The sequence below is a fragment of the Pygocentrus nattereri genome, chromosome 12, assembly GCF_015220715.1.
Source record: "Pygocentrus nattereri isolate fPygNat1 chromosome 12, fPygNat1.pri, whole genome shotgun sequence".
In the NCBI taxonomy this organism is placed as follows: Eukaryota; Metazoa; Chordata; class Actinopteri; order Characiformes; family Serrasalmidae; genus Pygocentrus; species Pygocentrus nattereri.
In genome coordinates this window covers 4,503,118-4,528,173 of record NC_051222.1, presented here as the reverse complement: position 1 = coordinate 4,528,173, position 25,056 = coordinate 4,503,118, and the positions used below count along the sequence as shown (strand labels likewise).

Here is a 25,056-nt window from a genome sequence, read left to right as displayed (position 1 = left end):
GGAAAAACTACGTCCCCTAGCACTTCCTGGTAACCCCTCCCTCTCCCATCGAAGAGCTTCCCCACGTACCTCCAACAATATAGCGGTAGGCTGCCGACGAACAAACTGCTTTAACTCTCTTCGGAGAGCACCATCTACCACATGCTCTATGAACTGGTCCCTAAGTAGAACCTCTCCGTTAAGCATTCCCTCAGGGGCATGCTGCTTGACTGACTCCATCAAAGCCATTAAGGCCAAGGAAAACTCCTGCAAAGTTTCTCCTTCCTGCTGCTTTCTCAAAAAAAATGCCTGCTGTAAAGTTACGTAAGATTGGGAGCAACCATAAAGATCTTTCAAAATGGCAAAAATTCTAGTTGGGTCTCCTCTCTCCGCACTAGGGCGATACTTTATCTCTTCCCTCGCTTCCCCTTCTAAATGATCAAAGATAAAGAACGCTTGATCAGCTGCAGAAAGGTGACGGACCCGCATACAAACCTGTATCTCCTCAATCCATTCCACTATACCTATACCTGTCTTACCATTAAATAATGGACACTTCCGATCTCGTGGAATTACCACAAGACGTTCAGTGACGGCACTAGCGGTAGCAGGTGGAACGTTACTTACCACAACAGGAGGACCTTGAGTGTCTATACTAGAACTAGTTGAAGCAGTAGCCCTTTCCTTGAGCAGCCGCTCATTGTCAGCCTTAAGCTGTAACACCAGGTCTCTGAGCTGCTGTATCTCCTCCTCCATCCCAACAAAAGGCAAGCTGCACAAGACTCAATGAATCAAAGCAGTAAAACAAACCCTCCAAACAAATGCTTCTGTTTTGCCTCTACAAAAATGCCGAACAAAATTATTCTATCTAAAAAAAAAAATAGCTACCAATCACTAAAACGACCACATGTCTCTGGCTCAAAAGTGTTTGACTACGCCAAAATGTGGCAGAGCGGCGTAATTTTGTTAATGCACGACTACGCCACCTAGAGGTGATTTCACCTCTAAGAAAAAAAAATGGCACTTAAGGCCTAGAGAAGAAAGAGACACCCAGGTTCAACACACTCAAAGGCCAGAGACGGGGTACAATCATTTAATAGAGATTTATTGACAATTATTTTAAAACATCTTTTCCACCAGGCAGACCAGGAATTCCCTTCTTGGAGAATCAATATAAAAAAATAACTAGCAATAATTTAATAATTTAAATTACCAGCAACAAATTAGGAAGGAACTGGGTTAAGGGCTTACCACGACAGAAGGAAGTACAGGGATAGGAATATCCTCTACACTACAAACCACACATGTCAGTGCCACACATCTCAATCACACCCAACGTGCTCCACACTACAGGAAAGGTGAATAGAATTCCGCATCCCCAAGTCAGATGCTTGGCCCCCAGCTCCTATCCAACAAAGAGACAAAAAGATTTAAAAAGAACACAGCCAAGAAGGGGATCCCGTGCTCCCATACAGTTCTGCTGGTTCTTCAAAAAATTAAAAAAAACAAAAATAAAGTTGTTAAAGTAAGCCAACAAATAGAGCAAACATACCAAAATCAGTTAAACAAAAGAAAAAACAACCCAAAGAAGTAAATCAGGAATCAACCCCAAAATTAAGCAAAAACAGATCCAAATTAATAAATCGGGATAGAAATCAAAAAACAAGCAAAATTAGTAAATCAGGATTAAACCTCAAAATTAAGCCAAAGCAAATTCAAATTAATAAATCAGGATAGAAATCAAAAACAAGCAAAATTAGCAACTCAAAAATAACTAATGAACAATAAAGTAAAAATTCAATTAATCACGAACCTTAACACCACAAAATAACAAAAACCGAAATTAAGGTAAGGAAGTAGAAAAGAAAATCAAAACCAGAATAACTAAACAAAAACAAAACTTAATGCAACACCAAAAAAACTTAAATAAACCCAGGCAAAACAGTAGCACCGTGAGGAGCTGAAATCAGTCCGCACAATCTGGACAATAAAACCTAGAACAATACACAGAATTACAATTAATTTAGTTAATATTTGATTTAAAAGTCAATGCAGCTTGCATACTTACCAGCACAGCATCAATTTCTGCCAGCAGCCACAGCAAACAATGGCCACAGCAGACAGCAGCAGGTAATGACACACAGCAGCTCCAGCTGACAATGGCTACAGCAAACAGCTCCAGCAGACAATGACCGCAGCAAGGCAGCACAATCACTAGCACTATCCCACCATCCAAGAAATAAGGTTAGCCAAAAGCCGTACTCACTGCCAGAACATATATAAAGGAAACAGGTAGAAATTACCTTACTAAAGTGAAAGTGCCCAGGCAACATCAGAGATGCATACCACAGCGCTGAGCCGGCAATCGAATACGAGCCCGCGACTACAAACAAATACGAGGAGTTAATAATTAAGCCAACTACCATGTTATCCCGTAATGCTGTGAACAGATACCTTAAACTCATGAGAAGTAATCCAAACAGTCACGCTAAACTCCACGCTGAACGCTGCCGGCACGGAAGTCACAGCAGAAAGGAGGGGGGACAGGAAGCGCACCAAAAGTAGTCGTCCCCCTGCCCATATATAGGGTACAAAGGGGCCGCCCAGTAATTTAAACGCGGCCACGCAGCTTCACAAGCAACATAGGTGGAGTCGCAAAACCCCACCTGCTACATAAGCAAAGACATATAAACACATCAATGTATCAGACTGAAACTCTTCCACATGTCGACTCCCCAAGTGGTGTTGATGGTGTTGGGTGTAGACCTTGTTCAGAGTCTCTCAGTCCTTTTTTTATCGTCCATCCGTGAAGGTGTGCACCCCTTCAGCGCATCCTGATCTCCAAACACTAAATCTCCACCCTTTCTTTTTAAAAGGGAAAGAAAACAATAGCGAGTCTTTGGCAAAAACAACAGACACATCATATGCGAATCACAACTCCATAAGATAATGCCAGATCCACTAAGAATGAATATAAAATGATTAAATATTCAAAAAGAATATTCCTCCACCAGTTCACCTTCTTCCACCTCATCCTCGTCTTCGTCATTAATGCTAATGGGAGTGCTGCTACCCAATTTAAACCTGTCTGCTGACAGATTGTGGCAATGCGATTTTTCAAACTAGCATTCATTTTTTCACAAATCCCTTGACTTTATGGGTGGTAAACTGCTCCAAGACGTTGTCTAATCCCCAATTTTGCAAAATCATTCTTACTATCTTATCCACAAACTCCTTCCCATGATCTGAGGAGATCTGGAAGTCCCTATCTACCTATGACTTCTTTACACAAAATTTAGGTACTGATAAAGCTACTACCACTAATAAATATCTTTTCCCTTCAACTGGTTTTATGATGCCAACAAAAATCCACAAAAACTCATGCATAGGACCCCTTGGAGTCGGAATGTGACCAGGAGGAACTATCATACCCTTCCGAACATTATTTCTCCAACAGATTGTGCACCTACCTATGATATAATCAATCTGCTCAAGTAAGTATGGTGCCCAAAACCCATACGCCTTTGTGATTTTACTTCTAACTTCCCCTCTTGCAAGATAAGCTAACCCATGTGCTTCATCAGATCATGCAACAGCTGGAGGTATCAATGATAGCTGCGATAGTTGGAGCTGAACCTGACTCAGCTATTGTTGTTATGATAGCTGATTTAGCAGAGACTGACTCTATTTGACCAAAGCCTGCTTCTTCTCCTTCTTCTTGTCATCCCCACCTGGTGGGCTATATGATCTGTATTCACACCTTTTGCCATACTTCCAAGGCCAACCACCTCTGCCAGTTTGCTCCTCACTGGTAGGGGCAACCTCTTCTGTATTTTGGCTCGCAAAATGGACTGTTCCATTTGATTCAAATTCGGATCATTTTCTGTAACATTTCTCCACACTTGAAGGGCTCTTGACACATAAGTGGCTCAATCAGAATATTATCAGGATGCGCATTTGTCGGAAATGTATCACTCAATGCTCTCTCCATTCGTCCTCTAATTGCAGAAAACAGCTCTGGATCATTCTCAGCAGTCCCCACATATCAATTTAGTCCAGCTTTCTGTAGAATCTCGTCCATAGCTGGAACCCCTAGGAGATTAGCTAAAAGTCTCCTGATACCTCCTATGGCAGGCTGTGTTCCCACCATAAACTCTTCTGCACAACATCAACCGGAGTAATTACATTTGACACCTTAGTTTGCTTTTTTGTCTTTTTAACAGTTCCCTTATTAACCCTTTTTGTTAATTACACATTTCTTTATTCATCAATAAATGAACACACACTGAAGATTTATAAACAGTGCTAGCTAGAATTAAATGCACTTACATCTAAATACTAATTTCTAAGTTTGTGAAAGAGTTTGTGGATAAAACAGTAGCCTCTTAGTCACCCACAGATGTCTTCAATGGAGCTCAGGTTACGAAATGCACTGGTTCTCCGCCCACAGTCATCTGGCTCTCTCCTGCTCATTCAAACAAAAGTGAATATGACACAACAAAGATTTAATCCCAATCCATTATTTTAACAATGCACAAATTTATACACTTATCTGTCAGCACACTGGTTATTTACTTCCTCAACTATTCTGTCCTTTATTGGGAGCTCATCTCATTTATATATATATATATATATATATATATATATTTTTTTTTTTTTTTTTTTTTTTTTTTTCGAAGTCTCTGAAAAGAGGTTCATAGATTTTACTTAACTCTTAGATGTCCACGATATAATCAAAAGTCCTCTTTTGTCTCCCACAGAAGACTCATTGTTGTTTATAACCATATAAAGGTAAAACAAAACATAGGACTCCTTATCCATACGACTTTTCCTCCTCACATTAATAATATTCAAATTTTATAAACATTACTCACTTTAACTAGTGATTTTAAGTTTAATTGTCCTCCATATAAGACGCTCATAAATCTATCTATTTATTTATTTTATTTATTAATTTTTTCAGCAAAGTCCCCTACAAGGCTCCTTAAGTTTTAAGTATATAAAGCAAATATCATTCCTTATCAATCCTCAACTCTCAAAGTTACTCTATAGACACACAGCAGGTCAGAGAACATAAACGCTTCACCCCCAGAAAGAGAAGACTGAGGGGTGGCGCTCAGACACACACACAGACCCAAATCTGCGCACACACACATGTCTTACTCAGAAAAGGAGGGGCTGACACACAGACGAAGTCCAGCTTCGTGTACACACACACACACACACAACGCACAACGCACAGAGAGGGAGAGAGAAAGAGAGAGAGAGAGACCAATCCCCCTTTCTCTTCTTTTTTTTTCTCTAAGAACGAAAACTATACAACACACACAGAACGAGCTCAGCATTTTCCTTAAAGTCGACTCATTCATACATTACTATAGCATGCTTTTACCACCATTCACTTTTCTTTATTAACTTTATCTACCAAATTCCCTGGGCCCGGGGTGTTCCCCAAATTTTATCAAGCCAAATCCGGCTATTTCTCAAAGCCAATTTTCACACAGTGACTAATCTACAGACATCTTACCATTTAAGAAGCTATAGGCCTAATAATTATTCTACCCATGCCAAGGCTTTACTTATTAAGTGAGTAACATTATCTGAGTGAATTCTTTTGGGAAACCCGTGTTGGGGAATCCAGTGATTGATCAACATTTTACAGACTGATTTGCTATCTTTCCTCATAGTGGGGAACGCTTCCACCCAATCCGAAAATACGTCCACAAACATTAACAGATACCTTTACTTCCTGACTGTCGGAATCATATCTGTATAATCTATCTGAATGTGTTCCCCTGGGCCATTGGGCTTAAGGAATTTTCCTACCCCTGGTTTGCAAGTTTTTTGCCACATTATTTACATTACATACTTCACATTCTTTTACATGTGTGGCTATCATAGCGGTTAGAAATGGATGCCACCATCCTTTCAAGTTTTCCCTCATCTGTACCTTTCCTACTTGTGCCAACCCATGAGCTTCTCCCAGCCCTGCTTTTACCAAAGTCCATTGGGACCTTCCCAGACTAATTCACTCTTTCTACCACCTTTATCCAGCCACATAGTCTTTTCTTCTGGGCTAGCCTGGTCCTGCATTTGCCTGAGCTTTTCTCCTGTCGGAATTGGTTCCCATGGTTCACCTTCCTTCAACGCCATCTGCCAACTTCGTTCTTTTATAACCTGCTGCTTCTTTTGCTGCCTTGTCTGCTGCCTCATTACCTCTTTCCACCAATGAGTCCCCTTTCTGATGTCCCTTGCACTTTATGATGGCTTTGGTAGTTGTATCGCTTTCTCTAATGCTAAGAACTCTTCCTTGTGTTTTACGGGTTTGCCCGCACTGGTGAGAACCTGTCTCCTTTCATGGTGTAGTCTGGTCTAGCAAGGTCAGCCGCATGCGCTTGTTCCTGTTTTAGTTCAATGAACGCCTGCTCTAGCTCAGGTGTCCATGTCAAAATGCCTGGCGTTAGGTTATCATAGGAGGGTGGGGATACTTGGGAATACTTACCATTCTATTCAGATTGCCATTATATGTGCACTTCAACCTTCTGACCTTAACTATTGCCTGTTCTGCATCTGATAACCTCTTCCTGGCTTTTCCCTTCTTAAACATTCCTGCCTTTTCATGTTCTGCCTTAGCCTCGTCTAATTCCTTTATTGCTCTAGCTGTAAAATCATTTAACGCCTGTCCCAAAGAAATCTGGTCATGGGGAGACAGTTCTTTATCCAACATCCATTTTCTCAACAGTTTCTCCGTTTCTGCTCTCACTCTCACTCTCACCGCTTTAGCCAAAATGATTATCTGTCTCTCCAATGTTTTCCCTTGCCAATTCCCCACCCCAACTGTATTATCCAATTCATTTTCTAAATCTCTTTTACTGTATTCAGCCATGTTGATCAAAAACTGGTACTCACCAAGACGTCTTCGAAGTTTTACTTGCTCGACTCACAATGCTCAGTTATCACCGTTAGGTTTGCTGCATGTGAGGAACTTCAAACTTATCACGAATGGGACCCTCAGGGACTCCAACCCGGTACTTTAGAGGACCACCCTCAGGGACTCCAACCCGGTACTTTAGAGGACTTGAACCTCAGGGTCTCCAACCTGGTACTTTAGAGGACTTAAACCTCAGGGACTCCAACCCTGTTTTAGGGAGAGCCAATCCCAGGGGCTTTCAACCCAGTCCTTATCCCATTAAATCGTCAGATGATGGGAGGGGTTCACCAATTCCCGGCAAAACCACAGACCCAATACCTTATTAATCACTCAGTATCACTTTACCATTTACCCAAAAACGTTTACCATTATTTTCACCTTACGTTTGTTCCAATTCAGTCCTTTAAATTTAATCACTTGATCCAACCTCTTTTACCCATCCATAATTTAGCAGTTGTCAATATGCAGAATTTATTCAAATAGGTTTCTGCCAACCTGAGTAAATGGCACGCCTGTGATGAGTAATGGAGGAGAAAGATCAAGCCTATTTTCCCAATGGTCTCCTTTGCATCACATCGGGGTCACCAAATTGTGGACGAAACCAGTCCTGCGTGTTCGTTGATGCAAAACAAATGAGACGAGTAGATCAGACTGAAGTGAAACAAACAGTTTTATTACAGAATTCTGGAGAGGTTACAAACAGAGAACATGCATCATGTATCTCCCAAGTAAGCTCTGACCCCTTCTCATCTGACTCCCTTTTTATAGTCGCATGACTGCTCCTTCCTTACCCCAGCCTCCAAAGTGTGCGTTAGGCCATCTCACCAATCCACATCATAAAAGTTTAAGGATGCGCTCGAGACGTGAATGCGTCTGCAAGGTCAGCTTAAGGTATTCCCTGTGTTTACCAACTCCCCCCATTTTCCAGACGATGGCTCTGCTTATCTGACCAGATGAACCACATGTGTGGTGTGCTAATCCCAGTGTCTACTACTATCAGCTTCGAGGTATTACCTGTTATCTGACGTCCTTGTGTATTCCACCATTAGTCAGCACACAGCCTTATGTGCTGACTCTTAGCTCTTAGAATTGGACAATATGACCATTAAGCTTTCATGCTAGACATAAGCTTTCTTTAATACATCTTAAAAGAGTAATATGAAGAATACTAAGGCTAATAATTCCACACGCTGCATCCACAAAAGCTAAAGTTAAAACTCACAAAATGCAAAGAACAAACCATGTATAAACAGGATCCAGAAATGCTGCCATCTTCTCTGGGCCAGAGTTTGTTACAAATGGACTGAGGTGAAGTGGCAAAGTGTCCTGTGGTCCAACAAATCAAAATGTAAAATTCTTTATGGAAATCATGGACACTGTGTCCTCTGGACTAAAGAACACTTGGCTTATTGTCAGTGCACAATGCTGAACAATATATACATGTTTTGGCCACATATGCTGCCATCCACATGTCTTTTTCAGGGAAGGCCTTGATTATTTTAGTAAGGCAATGACAAAACACATCCTGCATGTACTACAATAGCATTGCTCCATAATAAACGAGTCCGGGTGCTAAACTGTACTGCCTGTCACTACTGAGAACATTTGGCATATTATGAAATAAAAAATACAACAAAGGAGACCCTGAACTGTTGAGCAGCTGAAATCCTATGTTAAGCCAGAATGTTCTCCTTAGTTCCCATACACTTACAGAGTGTTGTTAAAAGAAGAAGTGATGAAACACCTTTGGCATCAAATACAAAATGGACATATATTCTCAGTTTCAATATTTGGTGTTGTCTTTGTAGTATTTTCATATAAAAATATGTGGATTCATGATTTGCATTCTATTTTTATTTATGTTCTGCACAGCGCCCTAGTTTTTTTGGAAATGAGGTTGTAGATGAGCTGAACACACAGATCAAGCACTCACAGGGACGTGGATATCTGCGGGACGTGGATATCTGCGGCAATACCACACAAAGTCATCACCCCGGCCCTCTTCTTCATCTACCGTCTAGAACCCTACATCTGCCTCTCAGTGGGGGCAGATGTAGTGGTTCTAGCCAGTCACTGCTCTCCAGATATTGAACTCCATAACAGTCAAAGTTTGACCTTTTTTCTGAACAGAGACCTCAGCTCAGCTATCCTCACTATGGTCTATATCCCTTCTCAGGCAGATAAGTCATGTGCATTGGATGTTTTGTATGATACCATTAATGGACTTGAGAACACCCTGAGGATGTTTTTTGTGGTTGGGTAATTTAACAGTACAAACTTGAAGAAGGTTCTATCCAAATACTGTCAGCATCTTACATTTCCCACCTGAAGAGAACAAATACTTGACCACTGCTACACCGTGGTCACTCAAGGAAAGTTACAAGCCCCTCTCCTGCCTTGCCTTTGGCAAAGCTGATTAATCCTCCATTTTTCCCCTGCCTGCATACAAACAATGACAAACAGGCAAACCAGTTCTCAGATCAGTCTATCAGTGGAGTGAGGCCATCTTCACACTTCAGGACTGCTTTGAATCCACTGACTGGAAGATTTTCTGTGATGCCACTGGCACTGACATCAATGAATCACAAGCTACATCAATAAATACACTGATGACATTATACCAAAAATCAATGTCAGATAATTTCCCGACCAGAAACGCTGGATCAGTTAGGTCCAGGCAAAACTAAGAGCTTGAGCAACTGCCTACAACTCTGGTGACTTGGCTAGCTACAAGAAGGCCAGATATGACCTTCAGAGGACCATCAGGTTGACAGAGTGGGACAGAATGGAATCCAACTACCTCAGCTCTGTTGTCAGATGTTGTTACGTGTTGGTCTAGGGTGTGGACTGGATTGCGCACTGACTACAAAGAAGGTGTAATCTGTGATAGGGGCTCTTCCTCCTCACTTGCAGATGAACTTAATGCTCATTATGCTTGTTTTGAGGCAAAACACCTCCTCTTCTGAAAACTTCCAGTAGATCAGGAGAGCTGCACTCTAACCATTCCACTGTCTGAGGTGGTGAGATTCTTCATGGCAGTTAACCCATGCAAAACATCTGGTCCTGATGGCATCCACAGTCGTGTATTAAAGCATTAAACTCTCCCTAAGACTGTCAGTGATTCCCACATGCTTTAAGGACACCATAATTGTTCCAGTTCTAAAGAAACCGGCTATCACCTGTCTGAATGACTACCCACTGACATCAACAGTTATGAAGTGCTTTGAGCAGCTGGTCAAATCTTACATCTCTTCAACACTTCCAGCCATGGACCCTCACCAATTTGAAGGATTCAGAGCACAGGGGCTCCACAGAGGTGTGTACTCAGCCCCCTCTTGTATGATCGGATGCACGATAGACAGCTTCCTCACGTCTAGTACAGCAGCTGCACGGCCTATGACCATAAGGCCTTAAAAGTAGTGGTGAAGATGGCAGAATCTATCACAGGCAACAAATTACCAGCCTTACAGGACATCTATCAGTCTCGCTGCCTCAGGAAGACCTAAAAGATCCAATCAGACAGCATCACCCAGCTTATGAAATTCAGCCACATCCCATTCTTAATCCATAGTGTTTATAATATAATGTGTTTATAATATAATGTCGGCATACCCTTTGCATCAATAGCAGCTTCAAATCTTCTGAGAATGCTTTACACAAGGGTTAGGAGTGTGTTTATGGGAATTTTTGCGGTCAGACAATGATGTTGGATGAGAAGGCCTGGCTCGCAGTCTCTGCTCTAATTCATCCCAAAGCTGTTCTATGGGGTTGAGGTCAGGACTTTGTGCAGGCCAGTCAAGTTCTTCCACACCAAACTGGCTGATCCATGTCTTTATGGACCTGCTTTGTGCACTGGTGCACAGTCATGTGGAACAGGAAGGGGCCGTCCCCAAACTGTTCCCACAAAGGAGCATAAAATTGTCTTTTGATGGTGAAGCATTAAAAGTTAATTTCACTGGAACTAAGGGGCCGAGCCCAACTCCTGAAAAACAACCCCACACCATAATATCCCCTCCACCAAACTTTACATTTGGCACAATGCAGTCAGACCAGTACCGCTTAAAACCGCCAAACCCAGACTCATCCATCTAATTACCAGACGGAGAAGTGTAATTAGTCACTATAGAGAACATGTCTCCACTGCTCTAGAGTCCAGTGGCAGCGCTTTACACCACTGCATAAAAGCATAAACTTGCCTGCCCTTATGCAAAACACAAACTAACACACTGTGGTTGGTTTTTGTTGCATGTCAGTGAAATTACCCTATCAAAGAAAGCAGTTCTTGGACATGTTCAGATATAAAATGTACCAGACTCTCCGAAGACGGTTAAAAGTCTGCTTTTTGAGATTAGGACTCTAACTGCATTGCTGCTGAGGACTTGCCTGTAATGAACCTCTTTGGAAGCATGTTCAGTGAGTGTCAAGGCAGAATCTCAACACATACCCTCTAAGATGTCTTTGGCTTGTCAGATAGTTGTGTAAACAGGTGCTTTTGAGAGTTTGATGAACATAAGTGAGTATTTCCATGTACAGTTTGTCTTTTAAAACCGTGAAGGTCGACTTTATAAAAGTGAAAGTATGAAAAACATGCTAAAGTCTGTGTAACCATGTCTTCCAGAAATGAAGATTCTCTGTGTGGTAATAATGATTTTCTCTGGCTTTATGGAGACCAAGTCAGGTAAGTGTGTGTGTGTGTGTGTGTGTGTGTGTGTGTGTGTGTGTGTGTCAGAGAGAGAGAGAGAGAGATATAGAGAAGACAGACAGAGAGAATCAGAAGTGATAAAGTTAACTTTATGTGCAGTACTCATAAAATATTACTAACCTGCTGAGTTCACTGTGCAAACTCTTCTACATATGCATTGTTAGGAGGGACAAGTAGATGGAGAGGCAGTCACTGTATGACTTTTAATAAACACAATATAATGTATCATTTTTATTCATAATTTTATCAGACTATTTTTCATTATTATTTATAACTTTATATAATTTATAAATTCCTGCATTTTATGCATGTGTAAACACATAAGAGAAAATATGAAAGATCAAAACAATAAAAGCTGACATATCAATGAAAACATTTTTGTTGCTTTAATAAAGGTGAAAATTCTAATATACAATTGTATGCTTATTTGTAAAGTTAAAACCCACCCCTACACTCTATATCAGTGGTGAAACATCTTTAAAGGGGTATATAATGCAATTAGGTTTACAACTCTTCATATTTTTACATAAGCAGTACATCACAAGTAGTTACACAGTTGTTTTGAAATCATTCTGTAATGCTATTACTTCACAAATTACTTCCTGGAAAAAGTAACCCCAGTAATACTGTGGCCTAACTGAGGTTGTCTTTACGTCTCATTTCACGTAGAGTTAGGTCCATTAGTATTTGGACAGTGACACATGATTTGTAATTTTACATGTGTACTCCACCACAGTGGATTTGAAATTAAAGCAGTCAACATGTGATTGAAGTGTAGACCTTCAGCTTTGATGTGAGAGCTTTAACAAATATACTGCATTAACTGTTTAGGAATTACAGACATGTTTTACATAGTCCCTCCATTTTCACAGGCTCAAAGTAATTGGACAGTTGACTGATAAGCAGTTTCATGGAAAGACAGGGCCTCTTTCCTCATTACTTTATGATAAAGTAAGGAGATAAAAGTTATGGAGTTGCTTTAAAATTGGTAGCTGTTCATGGGAACTCTGAAAATGCAGTCCAAAGAGGTGTTGATGCAAGTGAAGAGGGCCATCATTAGGCTGAAAAAATAAATCTATCAGAGAGACAGCAGAATCTTTAAGAGTGGTTAAATCAACAATTAGTACATTCTCATAAAGAAAGAATAAACTGGCAAGCTCAGCAACACCACAAGGCCTGGAAGACCATGGAAGACAACTTCACAACATCTAGTCAAGTCTGGGACATTTCACAGGAGATTGGTTTGTTATTGTTAAAGTCTACAATCAAAAGTTACCTCCATGTATGTAAACCTCAAGATGCAAACCACTGGTAACACTCAAACTGAAAGGCTAGAAAACATCTAAAAAGCTTGTTCAGTTCAAGATTCTTAGGACAGATGAAAGCAAGATGAACTTGTTCCAGAATGATGATAAAGGAAGAGTATGTAGAAGGAAAGTAAGGGTTCATGATCTGAAGCTTACCACATCATTTGTGAAACCTGGTGGAGGTAGTGTTATGGCATTGGCATGTATGGCTGCCAATGGAACTGGGTCACCGGTGTTTACTGATGATTGGACTACTGAGGGAAGTAGGAGGATGAATTCTGAAGTGTATAGACACCTTTTGCTCAGATTTAGTCAATTGTTGCAAAACTGAGATGAAGGTGCTTCACAGTACAGATGGATAATGACCAAAAACACACTGTGAAAGAAATCTAAGATCTTCAGAAGGCAAAGAAATATAACGTTTTAAATGGTGTCAGTCACCTGAACTCAGTTGAGCGTGCTTTTCACTTACTGAAGAAAAAAATGAAGGCGAAAGACCCACAAGAAAAGATGGAATTGAAGGTAACTGCATTAAAGACCTGGCAACACAACTCAAAAGAGGAAGCTCAGCATTTGGTGACATTCGTGGGCTCCAGACTTCAGGCAGTCACTGACTGCAAAGAGTGTAAAAATAAACGTTGTATTTTTAATTATATTAGCTTGTCCAATTATTTTATGTAAAAAATGGGTTGTAATACGTAGAGTTAATGCAGTATTTTTGCTAAACCCATTGAATTAACGCTGACAGTCAACACTTCAGTAATGTTTTGACTGCTTCATTTCAAATCCATTGTGGTGCTGTACAGATGCAAAATGTCCAAATACTTATAGACCTGACTCTATGTCTTGATTTATCTTTGTCTGGTCACATTCTGGACATTAGAGTCCTTGAGTTTCACCACAACATGAAGCAGAGCAAAATCAGCATTATAGACAGTCTTGAACGAATTGCTGTGTTTAAAGTGGTGAAAACTTCACATTAATGTAAAATATAATTGATGTGTTCAGACAAATCTCTGTGTTTTGTATTTTATTATGGCCTCAGCCATGCTTTAAAATCGATTTCCATTCTATAATTTCTGATTTAGACATCAGACAATAATTTAATAACAGGGTATTCTAATGGCAGAGATAAAGGATTAATAAAGTAAAGCCATAACCAAAATCATATAAACAGAAAACTATGCAGTGTTTATGACAACAAGTCCAGATATTGTGACCAAAGTTTAGGAAATTGTTTTATTTACTTACAAGAACACTTGGTTGGGCAGCAGAGACATCAGCTCTGCTCAGCTCTCCTCTCATTTTCTCCCACCTCTCCTCCAGTCCTAAAGTTTAATGTCCAGTCATCTCTTTTCCTCTCCTCTGCCATCTATTCACCTCCTCTTTCCTTTCTGTTCCTCTTGTTCATGGTAACTCACTGTGAATGAAAGCTGAATAACAAAAAATAAAACCGCACTTTAATCAAACACTAATAATGCTATTTATCATAAGCAAGTGCAGCTACGCAGAGTATTATACAAGTGTACTAAATAAATGCTACTATCGTCTACGTTACACATGCACCACTACAACGATTACCGCTTCTTCAGAGACTTCACTTTAGATTTCTAACATGTATAAAGTAAGACTAATTAGCTTTCCAGTTAACTTAGCTATGATGGCTAATGCTATTGACTCATTATTGAGTAGCAATCACAACTTTTCACCAAAATGTTTGTCACTTCATACAACTACTGACACTTTTTGACAAAATAATATTTAGTACTGCATTTACTGTTACAATATAAAATGATGTATTAACATCAACATTACCTTTTCATTAAAGTCAGAGACATTATAAAAACTTTGCTGAAGTACACTTCCAACTAATGCCTTGTGAAACTTGCATATGAAAATAATAAATACATACTCTGAATCTTGCAGCACTTTAAAATGTTGGGAAAAAACAACAAATAAATAAAAAACAGGTTTTATTGCTTTAAATGAAAATTATTTACCTGTTCAATAGAAGTTCATTATAATGTACACATGCTTAGAACCTACCCCAAGTCACTGAATTTAGTTAAACTAGGCTTCCTCTGCATCACCATGTTCCCTTATAGAAAACGAAAATACAGAGCTAATTAAAACTTTTATAAAAATAAACTATCTACATTTAAAGAGTACAGAAATATATATTTCACTCTGAGATGTTGTAGGTCCACAGACTTCTACTGTCGAGCATTATCGGGAAATAAATTTGGGTACCTCTTCGTTTTGTTCTCTCTTTTTTTCGGTGTGGCCCTGACATGGCACTGGTAATCAGACTGGCCTTAAACTGATCTGAGATCTGAGCGTTCCTGTTAGCTCAGACTGCTGTCTGGGTGATGGTCTAGGTGAATGTCAGCTGTCAGAACAGTCCTGAGTCTGCTGTGTAAACTCCAACTAAACTCTGTGGGTGGACTGGCTTTGTCTGAATTGATTAGCCCACATGGCTAACTAACAGTTCTTGGAATGAGACAAATTAATATCTTTGAATTTAAGTTTTACTTGTTTCTTCCTTTTCTGCCTTGTTGGTAGGTTGTTATGATTCTCATTTTAACAGCCTAAAGCCACAGAAAACACTAATAAAACTACAGTATATTTCATGTTATAAATTTACATACAAAGCTTATCACTTCATCTCACACTCAGTCTTACTTACAGCTATTCCCCTTCACATCATACCCTCTCTTCTGCTGATTTTAAGTTAAGGAACAGATGAGTGAAAAATTAAATCCAAAAAACTATTTTAAAAATAGAAAAACAGCATTGAAACACTAAACATCAACAAAGTTCTTGGAGAATAACACAGTTTCTTGGCATTAGAAAATTTGTGGAGAGCACATCAAAACATTTTATTACAAATTTCCCAAGGGGGTACATATAGTTTATATCAGTATACTGGGGGAGGGACATTGTGAGCATATATTGTGATTATGGACTTTGTTGTTTATTCTCAGTTGTGTAGGTGGGATGACGAAAGCTCTGTAGACACTATCTGGATTTAAACACGAACAACTTTATTTCAAATTAAAAGATAGCGCTAAAAGCCCTTGTTGCAGAAACCCAGAAGCCAATGTGGAATCTCCTCCAAGTGCAAGATGGTTTAGCTTTTTAAACAAAATTTGTGCACACTCATAACGCACATCATACATTAACATGTGAAAACATCTGGAAAAGCTCATTCTTACAGCTGACAAGGCAGCTAGGCAGCTATGGCCTCAACTCTCCCTCCAACATATACATTCACGCGAGAAAACATCTTATGGTATGGCTTACATCTGGTTTTTGTTATTATGGCCTCAGCTTCTAGAAAGACAGAGAGAAAAAAAATCCGACTTAACGTATGGAATGACAGATAAAAATATGAAGAAAAACATGTATATTGCAATATAACAATATAACAAATACAAGAATAAAGTGTAAATACACCTCACCTTCAAATACTAATCGCTACTAACATCAGAACTACAAGCACATTTCTATACTGTCAGGCTAAATAGTGTCACTGACTTGTTCTTTACATGTCTACAGCCATGCTTTAATGCCTACAAAACGATAAAAAATATATATTTAATTCCTGAAAAAGCTCCTCATGATGACAGTAGCCATAACTGCTTCAGACATTTTACCATACAGTCTAAGCATTTTATACACTGAAAGTGAGAATAGTCTTCATTTGTCTGCAGTCTCAGCGTAATTATCCATCAGTTAATTAAACTGAGCGAACTTTTACTGCAGACGTGATCATGATTGGACCAAAATATTCATGTGACATGTAGTTTGAAGATGATACAATAAGTGTAATGTGTAATATTTACAAAATATATACTATGTAAATATATACTATATACAAATATATACTATATAAAATTAATTGTGTATATATATTATATTATATATATATAATATATAAATGTCTTGATCTTGACTCAGAGTTGGTGTCCCTTGGCTCTAGTGGTCCCAACGCACAACTGCAGTAGAAGTAGCCCAATTAATTGAGAATGCAAATACAAATGTAATTGTATTGTTAATTGAACTTGAACTCAACATGAATTTTTGCCTACAAAATTATTCACCCTGGAAGTCAGTGATGCCCTCAACACTGAAATGTAATTTTCAGGAAAATTCGCAAGCAGATGCACGTGTGACAGGACCAACTGTGTTAGTGATATAAACATGAAACTGCATAATTTGTTTGTTTGCTCATTGCAGAAAACTTTAAGGTACTTGGCCCAGCTGCTCCTCTTCTTGCTGAAGCTGGTGAAGACCTGGTTCTGCCCTGTTCACTCCAACCCAACATCAGTGCTGTGGACATGATGGTGGAGTGGACCAGAACTGATCGGACTGATACTGACAATCTAGTGCATCTCTATGAAGATCACACAGACATATATTATGACCAGATGAAGTCTTATAGAGGAAGAACCACTTTATTTAAAGAAGAACTGCAGAAAGGAAACACCTCACTGAAACTCTCAGAGGTCCAGACTTCTGATGAGGGAGTTTACAAATGTTTAGTAAAATCAGCGTCCTGGTATGATGACATCACTGTTCATCTTGTTGAGGTTAAAGGTAAGAGCAATGGCATTCTTAATATTTCAGTAAACAAAAAGAGTTATCTGGTATCATTTTCTTTATCATTAGGTCAATTTAGTGCAGTGTGGCTTTTTATTTGTATACAACAGGAAAGAGAAAAAGAGTCAAAATCAGGTTTGTTAGATTTTCTGGTGTCTATGAACAATCAGGCTGGCTTTTAAATGAATTTGCACACAGTTACAGTGGGTATCGGCTAATGCTGAACACAGCCACACACCCCTCCCCCCAGGAAATGTTTACTAACAGAATTCAGTAACTGCACTAGCTTCACGTTCACTTCTGTTATAACCAGCATCAGTCCTGTATATGGAAACTGACCTTATGATACAGATAGCCCACAGATTAGTTTAACAAAGATTTAGAGCATTCTTTAACATTGGTCCTCTTGCTGTTTGCAGCAGGTGGTCTTCAAGAATCAGGAAAGATGGTGTGCAATAGAGGGGATTTATGCTAATGGTTGATTTTTGTAAACAATAATGGGGAAAAAACAATAAACAATTAAAAATTAATTACATTATTGACTTACAGTTTTTCTTTTTATTTTAGTACATTCAAAAGTAGTTGGCCCAGCCGCTCCGCTTGTTGCTGAAGCTGGTGAAGATCTGGTTCTGCCCTGTTCTCTCCAACCCAGCATCAGTGCTGAGGATATGATGGTGGAGTGGATCCGAACAGATCGGACTGATACTGACAATCAAGTGCATCTCTATGAAGATCGCGCAGACAGATATTATGATCAGATGGAGTCTTACAGAAGAAGGACGTCTCTATTTAAAGCAGAGCTGCAGAAAGGAAACACCTCACTGAAACTCTCAGCAGTGCAACCTTCTGATGAGGGAGCTTACAAATGCTTAATTCGGTACAGGTCCTGGTTTGATGATTTTCCTGTTTATGTTGAAGTTAAAGGTATGAGCCAACAGAATTTTAGTTTGTTATTACTTTGGAATTAACAGTTTTGCATCACATGTATTAAGTCATCTTCATAGTACTTATACATAGTGACTACCTTTAAAGTATTTCAACTCCTTACAAACAAACCTTTAAACTATTTAAATGTGGGAAGCATTCAGTATGTAAAACATAGTCACAGTATCATATCACAGTTAATGGTGACAGTTCAAAGTCATTTCATTATTATGCTATTAATATTAATATATCACGGGAGGACAAATTAAGTAAATGTGATATTTGGTATGCTGTAATTTTTTATTTGGTTTGTATTTCAGAACAAGGTTTTCACGCCTGGAAGATTGCCGTCATCTGCTTTTTTGTCTTTGCTGTTATATTAGGTGCCTTTACAGCTTACATCTTGAAAGGTAAGTTTTATATTAATAACTGTCTGTAATAACATTTCTTTTTAAAATAGACGAGTCACACAGTGAAGTTAAAAGAGTGTCTCGGTAAGGTGTTAGGTCACTATGAGCTCCCAGAACAGCTTCAAAATGCCTTGATTCCACACGTCTCTGGACCTGTACTTGAAGGATGGAACACCATTCTTGCAAAAGATTTTGCCTCAGCTGGCCTTTCAGTGATGGTAGTGGCTCTTTATAAAATCAAATCAAATCAAATCAAATTTATTTATATAGCGCTTTTTACAACTGATGTTGTCACAAAGCAGCTTTACAAAAATGGGAATCACAGCACAGAGAATCAGACAAAACACTGAACATAATATACAGAATATACAGAACCCCCGTGAGCGCTGAGGCAAGGAAAAACTCCCTCAGAGCTGGAGGAGGAAGAAACCTCGGGAGGACCAAGACTCACATCTAAAGGGGGGACCATCCTACCACTGGTCAGACAACTTATAAGTTAAACATTGAAAAGTCAATTTTACATCCACGCAGTTCTAATATATTCAGGTGTGTATAATCAACAGTGGAAACAATTAGAGTTCATATAGATTTGGATGTGATCTGTAGTGGAGAAGCTGCGTTCCAGAAACTTCCATCAGTCTGGTCAATCAGGGGGACAGGGGGACTTGAGGGTGGGACATCCATCAGTATTGGGCCGGACCGGTGGACAGTCAGTAACTCGGAGGAAGGAAAGATTTAGGAATTAGTTTAGACTGGATTTATGAAGAACAGAAAATGTAAAAAATTATCAGAGTGTGACTAATGACTCCGGCAGGTCTGAATATGACAGCCTAACTAAAGGGAGAGAGCCAGAAGGTAACATAGACACGGAGGCTCCCTGAGACACTGGCATTCACCCACTCCACCGTCCACAAACCTGAGTGACTGCATGTAGTGAGTGACAGCAGCACCAGCATCTCAGTTTACCCACAATTCACTATGTCCATGAACCCCTGGATCTGCAGCCTTATCTAAAGGGAATTAACATTAACTACCAAAAGCTAAACTAAACAAGTAAGTTTTTAGTCTAGACTTAAAGATTGAGACTGTGTCTGAGTCCCGAACATTATCGGGGAGATTATTCCAGAGTTGGGGCGCTTTATAAGAGAAAGCTCTTCCTCCTGCAGAGCTTCTCTGAATTTTGGGAACTACTAGGAAGCCAGCACCCTGTGATCTAAGTAATCGTGGTGGTTCATAATAGGAGATAAGGTCTCTCAGATACTCAGGAGCGAGCCCATGTAGGGCTTTATACGTTAACAGGAGAATTTTATAGTCTATGCGGAATTTGACTGGAAGCCAGTGAAGAGCTGATAGGACTGGACTAATATGGTCAAATTTTCTAGTTTTAGTAAGGACCCTGGCTGCAGCATTTTGAACTAGCTGAAGTTTATTTAAGTTACTGCTAGAACATCCTGACAGTAGCGCATTACAGTAGTCTAGCCTTGACGTAATGAAGGCATGTACTAATTTTTCTGCGTCATGTAAGGATAAAGCATTTCTTAGCTTGGCGATGTTACGGAGATGTAGAAAAGCTGTTTTAGTAACATTAGATATGTGTTTATCAAATGCTAGATCTGAATCTATGATAACGCCAAGATTTTTAGCTGTTGAACCAGGTGTGACTGAGAAGTCGGCCAGATTCAACATTAGGTGTGATAATTTATTTCTAGCAGCTTTAGGGCCTAATAGAAGAACTTCTGTTTTATCACTATTTAATAGAAGAAAGTTGTGTGACATCCATGATTTCACATCTTTTACGCAATCCTCCATTTTCTTTATTCTCTGTTTGTCATCAGGTTTGGCTGATATGAAGAGCTGTGTGTCGTCTGCATAACAATGAAAATTAACATTATGTTTTCTAATAACTTTGCCCAGGGGGAGCATGTATAACGTAAATAATAACGGTCCTAAGATAGAGCCTTGTGGAACTCCATATCTAACCTTTGTATAATTGGAGGGTATATTATTTACCCTCACAAACTGAAAACGATCGGTCAAGTATGATTTGAACCATGATAAGGCAGTTCCAGTTATACCGACCATTTTCTCTAATCTTTCTAGGAGGATATTATGATCTATTGTATCAAAAGCTGCGCTCAGATCAAGAAGTACCAGTAAAGAAACGCAGCCTTGGTCAGCGGCAAGAAGCAGATCATTTGTTATCTTAACTAGAGCTGTCTCAGTGCTATGATGAGGCCTAAATCCAGATTGGAATTTTTCATAGATCTGGTTTCTTTGCAGATAAGAGCCAAGTTGTTGGGCCACGGCCTTTTCTAAAATCTTAGAAATAAATGGTAAATTTGAAATAGGTCTATAGTTAGATAGTACACTAGGATCAAGATTTGGTTTCTTGATCAAAGGTTTAATTACTGCTAGTTTAAAGGCTTTGGGAACATACCCAGGGTTTAATGATGAGTTTACTATTGTTAATAGTGGTTTAATTATGTCTGGTAATACCTGTTTTAATAGTTTTGTGGGAACTGCATCAAGTGTACAGGTTGTGCAGTTTGATGAGGAGATAATTTTCTCCAGTTCTAAATGATGTAGTGGGTTAAAAACTTCCAACCTGACTTCGGTAGCTGGATTTTGTTCTATATCAGCCACACCAGATGACAGACAAGATGTGCTATTTATCTGTTGAATTTTGTCCCGAATATTTTCGATTTTATTATCAAAATAGTCCATAAAAGCATTGCTAGTGTGGATTGCTGGAATCTGAGGATCAGTACCTGCCTGATTTTTAGTCAGTTTAGAAATAACACTAAAGAGAACTCTAGGGTTGTTTTTATTAATCTCGATCTGAGAGGCCAGATACTCTGAGCGGGCTTTATTAATTTCTCTTCTATATTCAACAATACTGTCTTTCCAAGCAGAGTGGAATACTTCCAGTTTGGTTGATCGCCATTTTCGCTCAAAATTTCGTACTAATTGCTTTAAAGTACGAGTTTGGTCGTTATACCACAGCGCAAGTTTTTTCTGTCTCTCTTTTTTGTGTTTAAGTGGTGCTACACCATCTAAAGTAGACCGGAAGGTATTTTCTAAACAATCAGTTAGTTTGTCTAGTTCTGCTGGGTTACCTGGAGAGTACACTATGGTTGATAAATCAGGAAGGTTATCAGTAAATTGTTGAGCGGTAAAGGGCGTTATTGAACGTTTCATAGAGTAGCTGGGGGATGTACGTATATTATGACTAAGATGAAGTTTAAAAGAAATAAGATAATGATCTGAGATTACTGAGGTTTGAGAAAGAATATCTAGGTTATCTATGCTAACACCCAGGGTCAAAACCAGATCCAGAGTATGATTACAGTAATGCGTAGGTCCTGTTACATTTTGAGCAATACCAACTGAGTCTAGAATTGATGCAAAAGCCTTTTTTAATGAGTCATCAACTTTTTCAAAATGAATGTTGAAGTCTCCTACTATAATTACTTTATCACTATTAAAACAACAAATGGGTTGAGATCTGGTGACTGCAATGGCCACAACATTTGGTTAACATCATTTTTAAACAAATACAGTATGCGGCACACTTTCTTATCACAGTGCGATAAACATTTATAATTAATTTTCCTGCACCTTGTGACGTGGAGTGATGAGGCGGACGCACGTGCGAGTTTTATTGAGGGCAAATCCAGGATGAAACGGTCCAGGTTCAAAGAGCCAACACAGAGAGCAGGAGGGACAGACATAACGAAACAAAACACTGAATTCCAAACAGCACAACATATACAATACAGTCAGCAAATCAAACACAATCAGACATATTCAACAAAGACCAACAACCACAAGGGGCAAAAACAGGGCTTAAATAACAAGGATGACGAGGGACAGGAGGAAAACAGGTGGAAACTATCAGGGGTGGAGTCACAAAACAAGGGTCTGGACTGGGAATCAAAACAAAAAACACGTGGACTAGACCAGAAAGTAAACAGAAAAAGCACCTGGATGAGTGGGAGGAGCCAATCATGACACACATCAGTTCACCTTTGAAGAATCCAGAAGCTAGTTCTCCTAAAGCACTGATATGCTATGAACGCTGCAGTACAGCTGCTGAATGGTTCATTGTTCTGCAGAGGTCTCAGTGCACTGTGATAATACATCAGTTTAAAACAAATCAATAAGTACTTTATAAGCTGAATAACACAGAGAAGCATGTTCTTATACGAGGTAACTGAATAGTGTGCTTTGAACAGCAGAATGTTTTGGTAGTTGCTTGGTTAAATACTGCTGAATACTGCCAGAGACTGTGTTTGAAACAGCCACAATGCTTGGTGTGCACCCTTTCAGTCAAGCCACTGCTATTATTTATTTGTACAGTTTCAGCACTAATTTGACATATTAGGTCTTAAACCAAGTCTACTGTAGCAGTCAGAAGGTAATCTTAACTGAGATCGCATTACAAAAGTCAACGTCAAAGTATGCAACACAACACTTTTTGGAATTTGGTCTGCTCTTACAATTTTTTTTTTTCCTGGAAGCTAATGTTCCACATTCAGAGAAGAAATTAAGGAAAAAAGAAAGAACAAAACTGTAATTTAAAATCAACCTTGACCTGGCCTTTATTGTCCCCTGACTGAATATTACTGAAAATCTGATAGATCTCAAACATGATGACCTACTTATTTATAGTACTGTTTCTCTTTGATTCCAGATAAATTCTCTGAAAAGGAACTCTCTCCTGCAGAATGCTCAGCTGTAGCCTTCATGCGTCTTAAATCACAATACGTGCGTGAAGAGTTGGACCTGAAGAGATACAACACATCAGAGGAGGGTTACAGAAGACTCATCCCAACTATGACAAACTGCAGAAAGGCTAAGTGAGTGAAGAGTCTGAGCCTTGATATAAAAACCCTATGATACTGGGGCCTCACATATGCATCCAGCGATGTGGAGCTAAATGTTCCATAAATGGTACTGATGCTATGGCAGTGATGCCATGAGTCTGGTATGCTCATAGGAAAGAAGGCTCCATATGTGGTATTTCACTTCATGTGTGTATAAGGAATCTTTATATGAGTAGGGCTCCTCTCCCTCTTCGCTCTCTCTCTTAGTTCCAGAACATATGAGATCATTATAAATAGTTCTATGTGTTTCTTAGATATACGTTGACGAAGATAACCAGGGTATAAAAGCCTGGACTCAGGAAAAGAAAATATTGGCAGTTTCTCTCTCAAGCTGTTTCACAAGGCTTGATTCTGATTTCAATCTCTAAATGCAAATAAACATTTTTATGCAGAGACGGGTGTCACCGTAGGATTTCTTCCATCACCTGCACAGCATCACTATTGAAATAAACCGCATGAGTGATGTTATTACGCCAATATTAGTGCCGTTATGTCTTATGAGCAACACGAAATTTCAGACTAGTCTAGGCGGTCTATGGAGTTAATATAAAAAGAGAAAGGAAAACAATCCAGACCTGTCTGAGTATTGGGTCTTTAATCATATTTGGAGCTATTAAAAACAAGTTTTAACAGCTTTCATCTATTGTTTTTGTGAGTATTTGTTTATATATAGCTTGTGAAAAATATTTAATAATATTCAGAAAGAAAAATACTAAGAAACAGATCAAACCTGGTTTAGATGGAGGAGACATATGTGCTACTTAAGAAAGCAGCAGTAAAAGTATGTGTGTTACATTATATTGGTATATATAAATCCAAAGCTGTTCCAGGTTTTCCTGTGAATCCAAGAAAACAAAATGAAGTCAGAGCAGTACAAGACTGGAAGAATTGCATGGAATTGCAGTTTTAAATGTTATTGTTCAGACAATTACAAATTCAAACACATTTTTTAAAACAATATTTACTTTTCTTCTTCTCTGTAGATTTGCTGGATGTAACCTCACTGTACAGTCCATTACAATGCTGAGTGCAGCTCTACAAACAGAAAACTCCTCTCTGACAGAGCTGGACCTCAGTAACAATGATCTGCAGGATTCCGGTGTAGAGCTGCTCTCTGATGGACTGAAGAGTTCGGACTGTAAACTGGAGATACTCAGGTTAGATTTCCTAAATGTGATGACATTTCGCTGTTCTACTCCAGCATCACAGAAGGATGCAGCTAATGATTGTGCTGTATGTATGTATTGTGTTATATACATATTTCAGACAGGATATTTTCTAATGAAGCTGATAATAATCTCTGAGTATATTGCTA

At 39.1% G+C, this 25,056-nt stretch overlaps 2 protein-coding genes and 1 long non-coding RNA gene across 5 annotated transcripts in view; 2 read left to right on the top strand and 1 right to left on the bottom strand.

Annotated features, from left to right (window-relative positions):
* The window catches only part of LOC108443648, a 381,331-nt gene that overhangs the window by 119,844 nt on the left and 236,431 nt on the right, over window positions 1-25,056 (top strand). The window lies entirely within an intron of this gene.
* LOC108443651 overlaps window positions 1-25,056 on the top strand; it is a 69,228-nt gene that overhangs the window by 15,849 nt on the left and 28,323 nt on the right. For both annotated transcript variants that reach the window (XR_001859161.1, XM_017724433.1), the window contains exons 2-7: window positions 11,529-11,588; window positions 17,159-17,518; window positions 18,089-18,445; window positions 18,766-18,855; window positions 23,549-23,714; window positions 24,725-24,898. Coding sequence is in view for 1 of the 2 variants with exons in the window: in XM_017724433.1 (XP_017579922.1) it covers window positions 11,531-11,588; window positions 17,159-17,518; window positions 18,089-18,445; window positions 18,766-18,855; window positions 23,549-23,714; window positions 24,725-24,898 (1,205 nt within the window). In the remaining variant the exon portion in view is untranslated. The remainder of the gene's footprint in view (window positions 1-11,528; window positions 11,589-17,158; window positions 17,519-18,088; window positions 18,446-18,765; window positions 18,856-23,548; window positions 23,715-24,724; window positions 24,899-25,056) is intronic.
* On the bottom strand, window positions 1,064-2,611 carry LOC108443652. 2 transcript variants are annotated; one of them, XR_005131214.1, is made up of 2 exons: window positions 2,283-2,611; window positions 1,064-1,384 (listed from the first exon to the last, which is right to left on the bottom strand). It is a non-coding gene; the product is annotated as an uncharacterized LOC108443652 (long non-coding RNA). The 2 variants fall into 2 exon arrangements; XR_001859162.2 differs by lacking the exon at window positions 2,283-2,611 and adding an exon at window positions 2,048-2,245.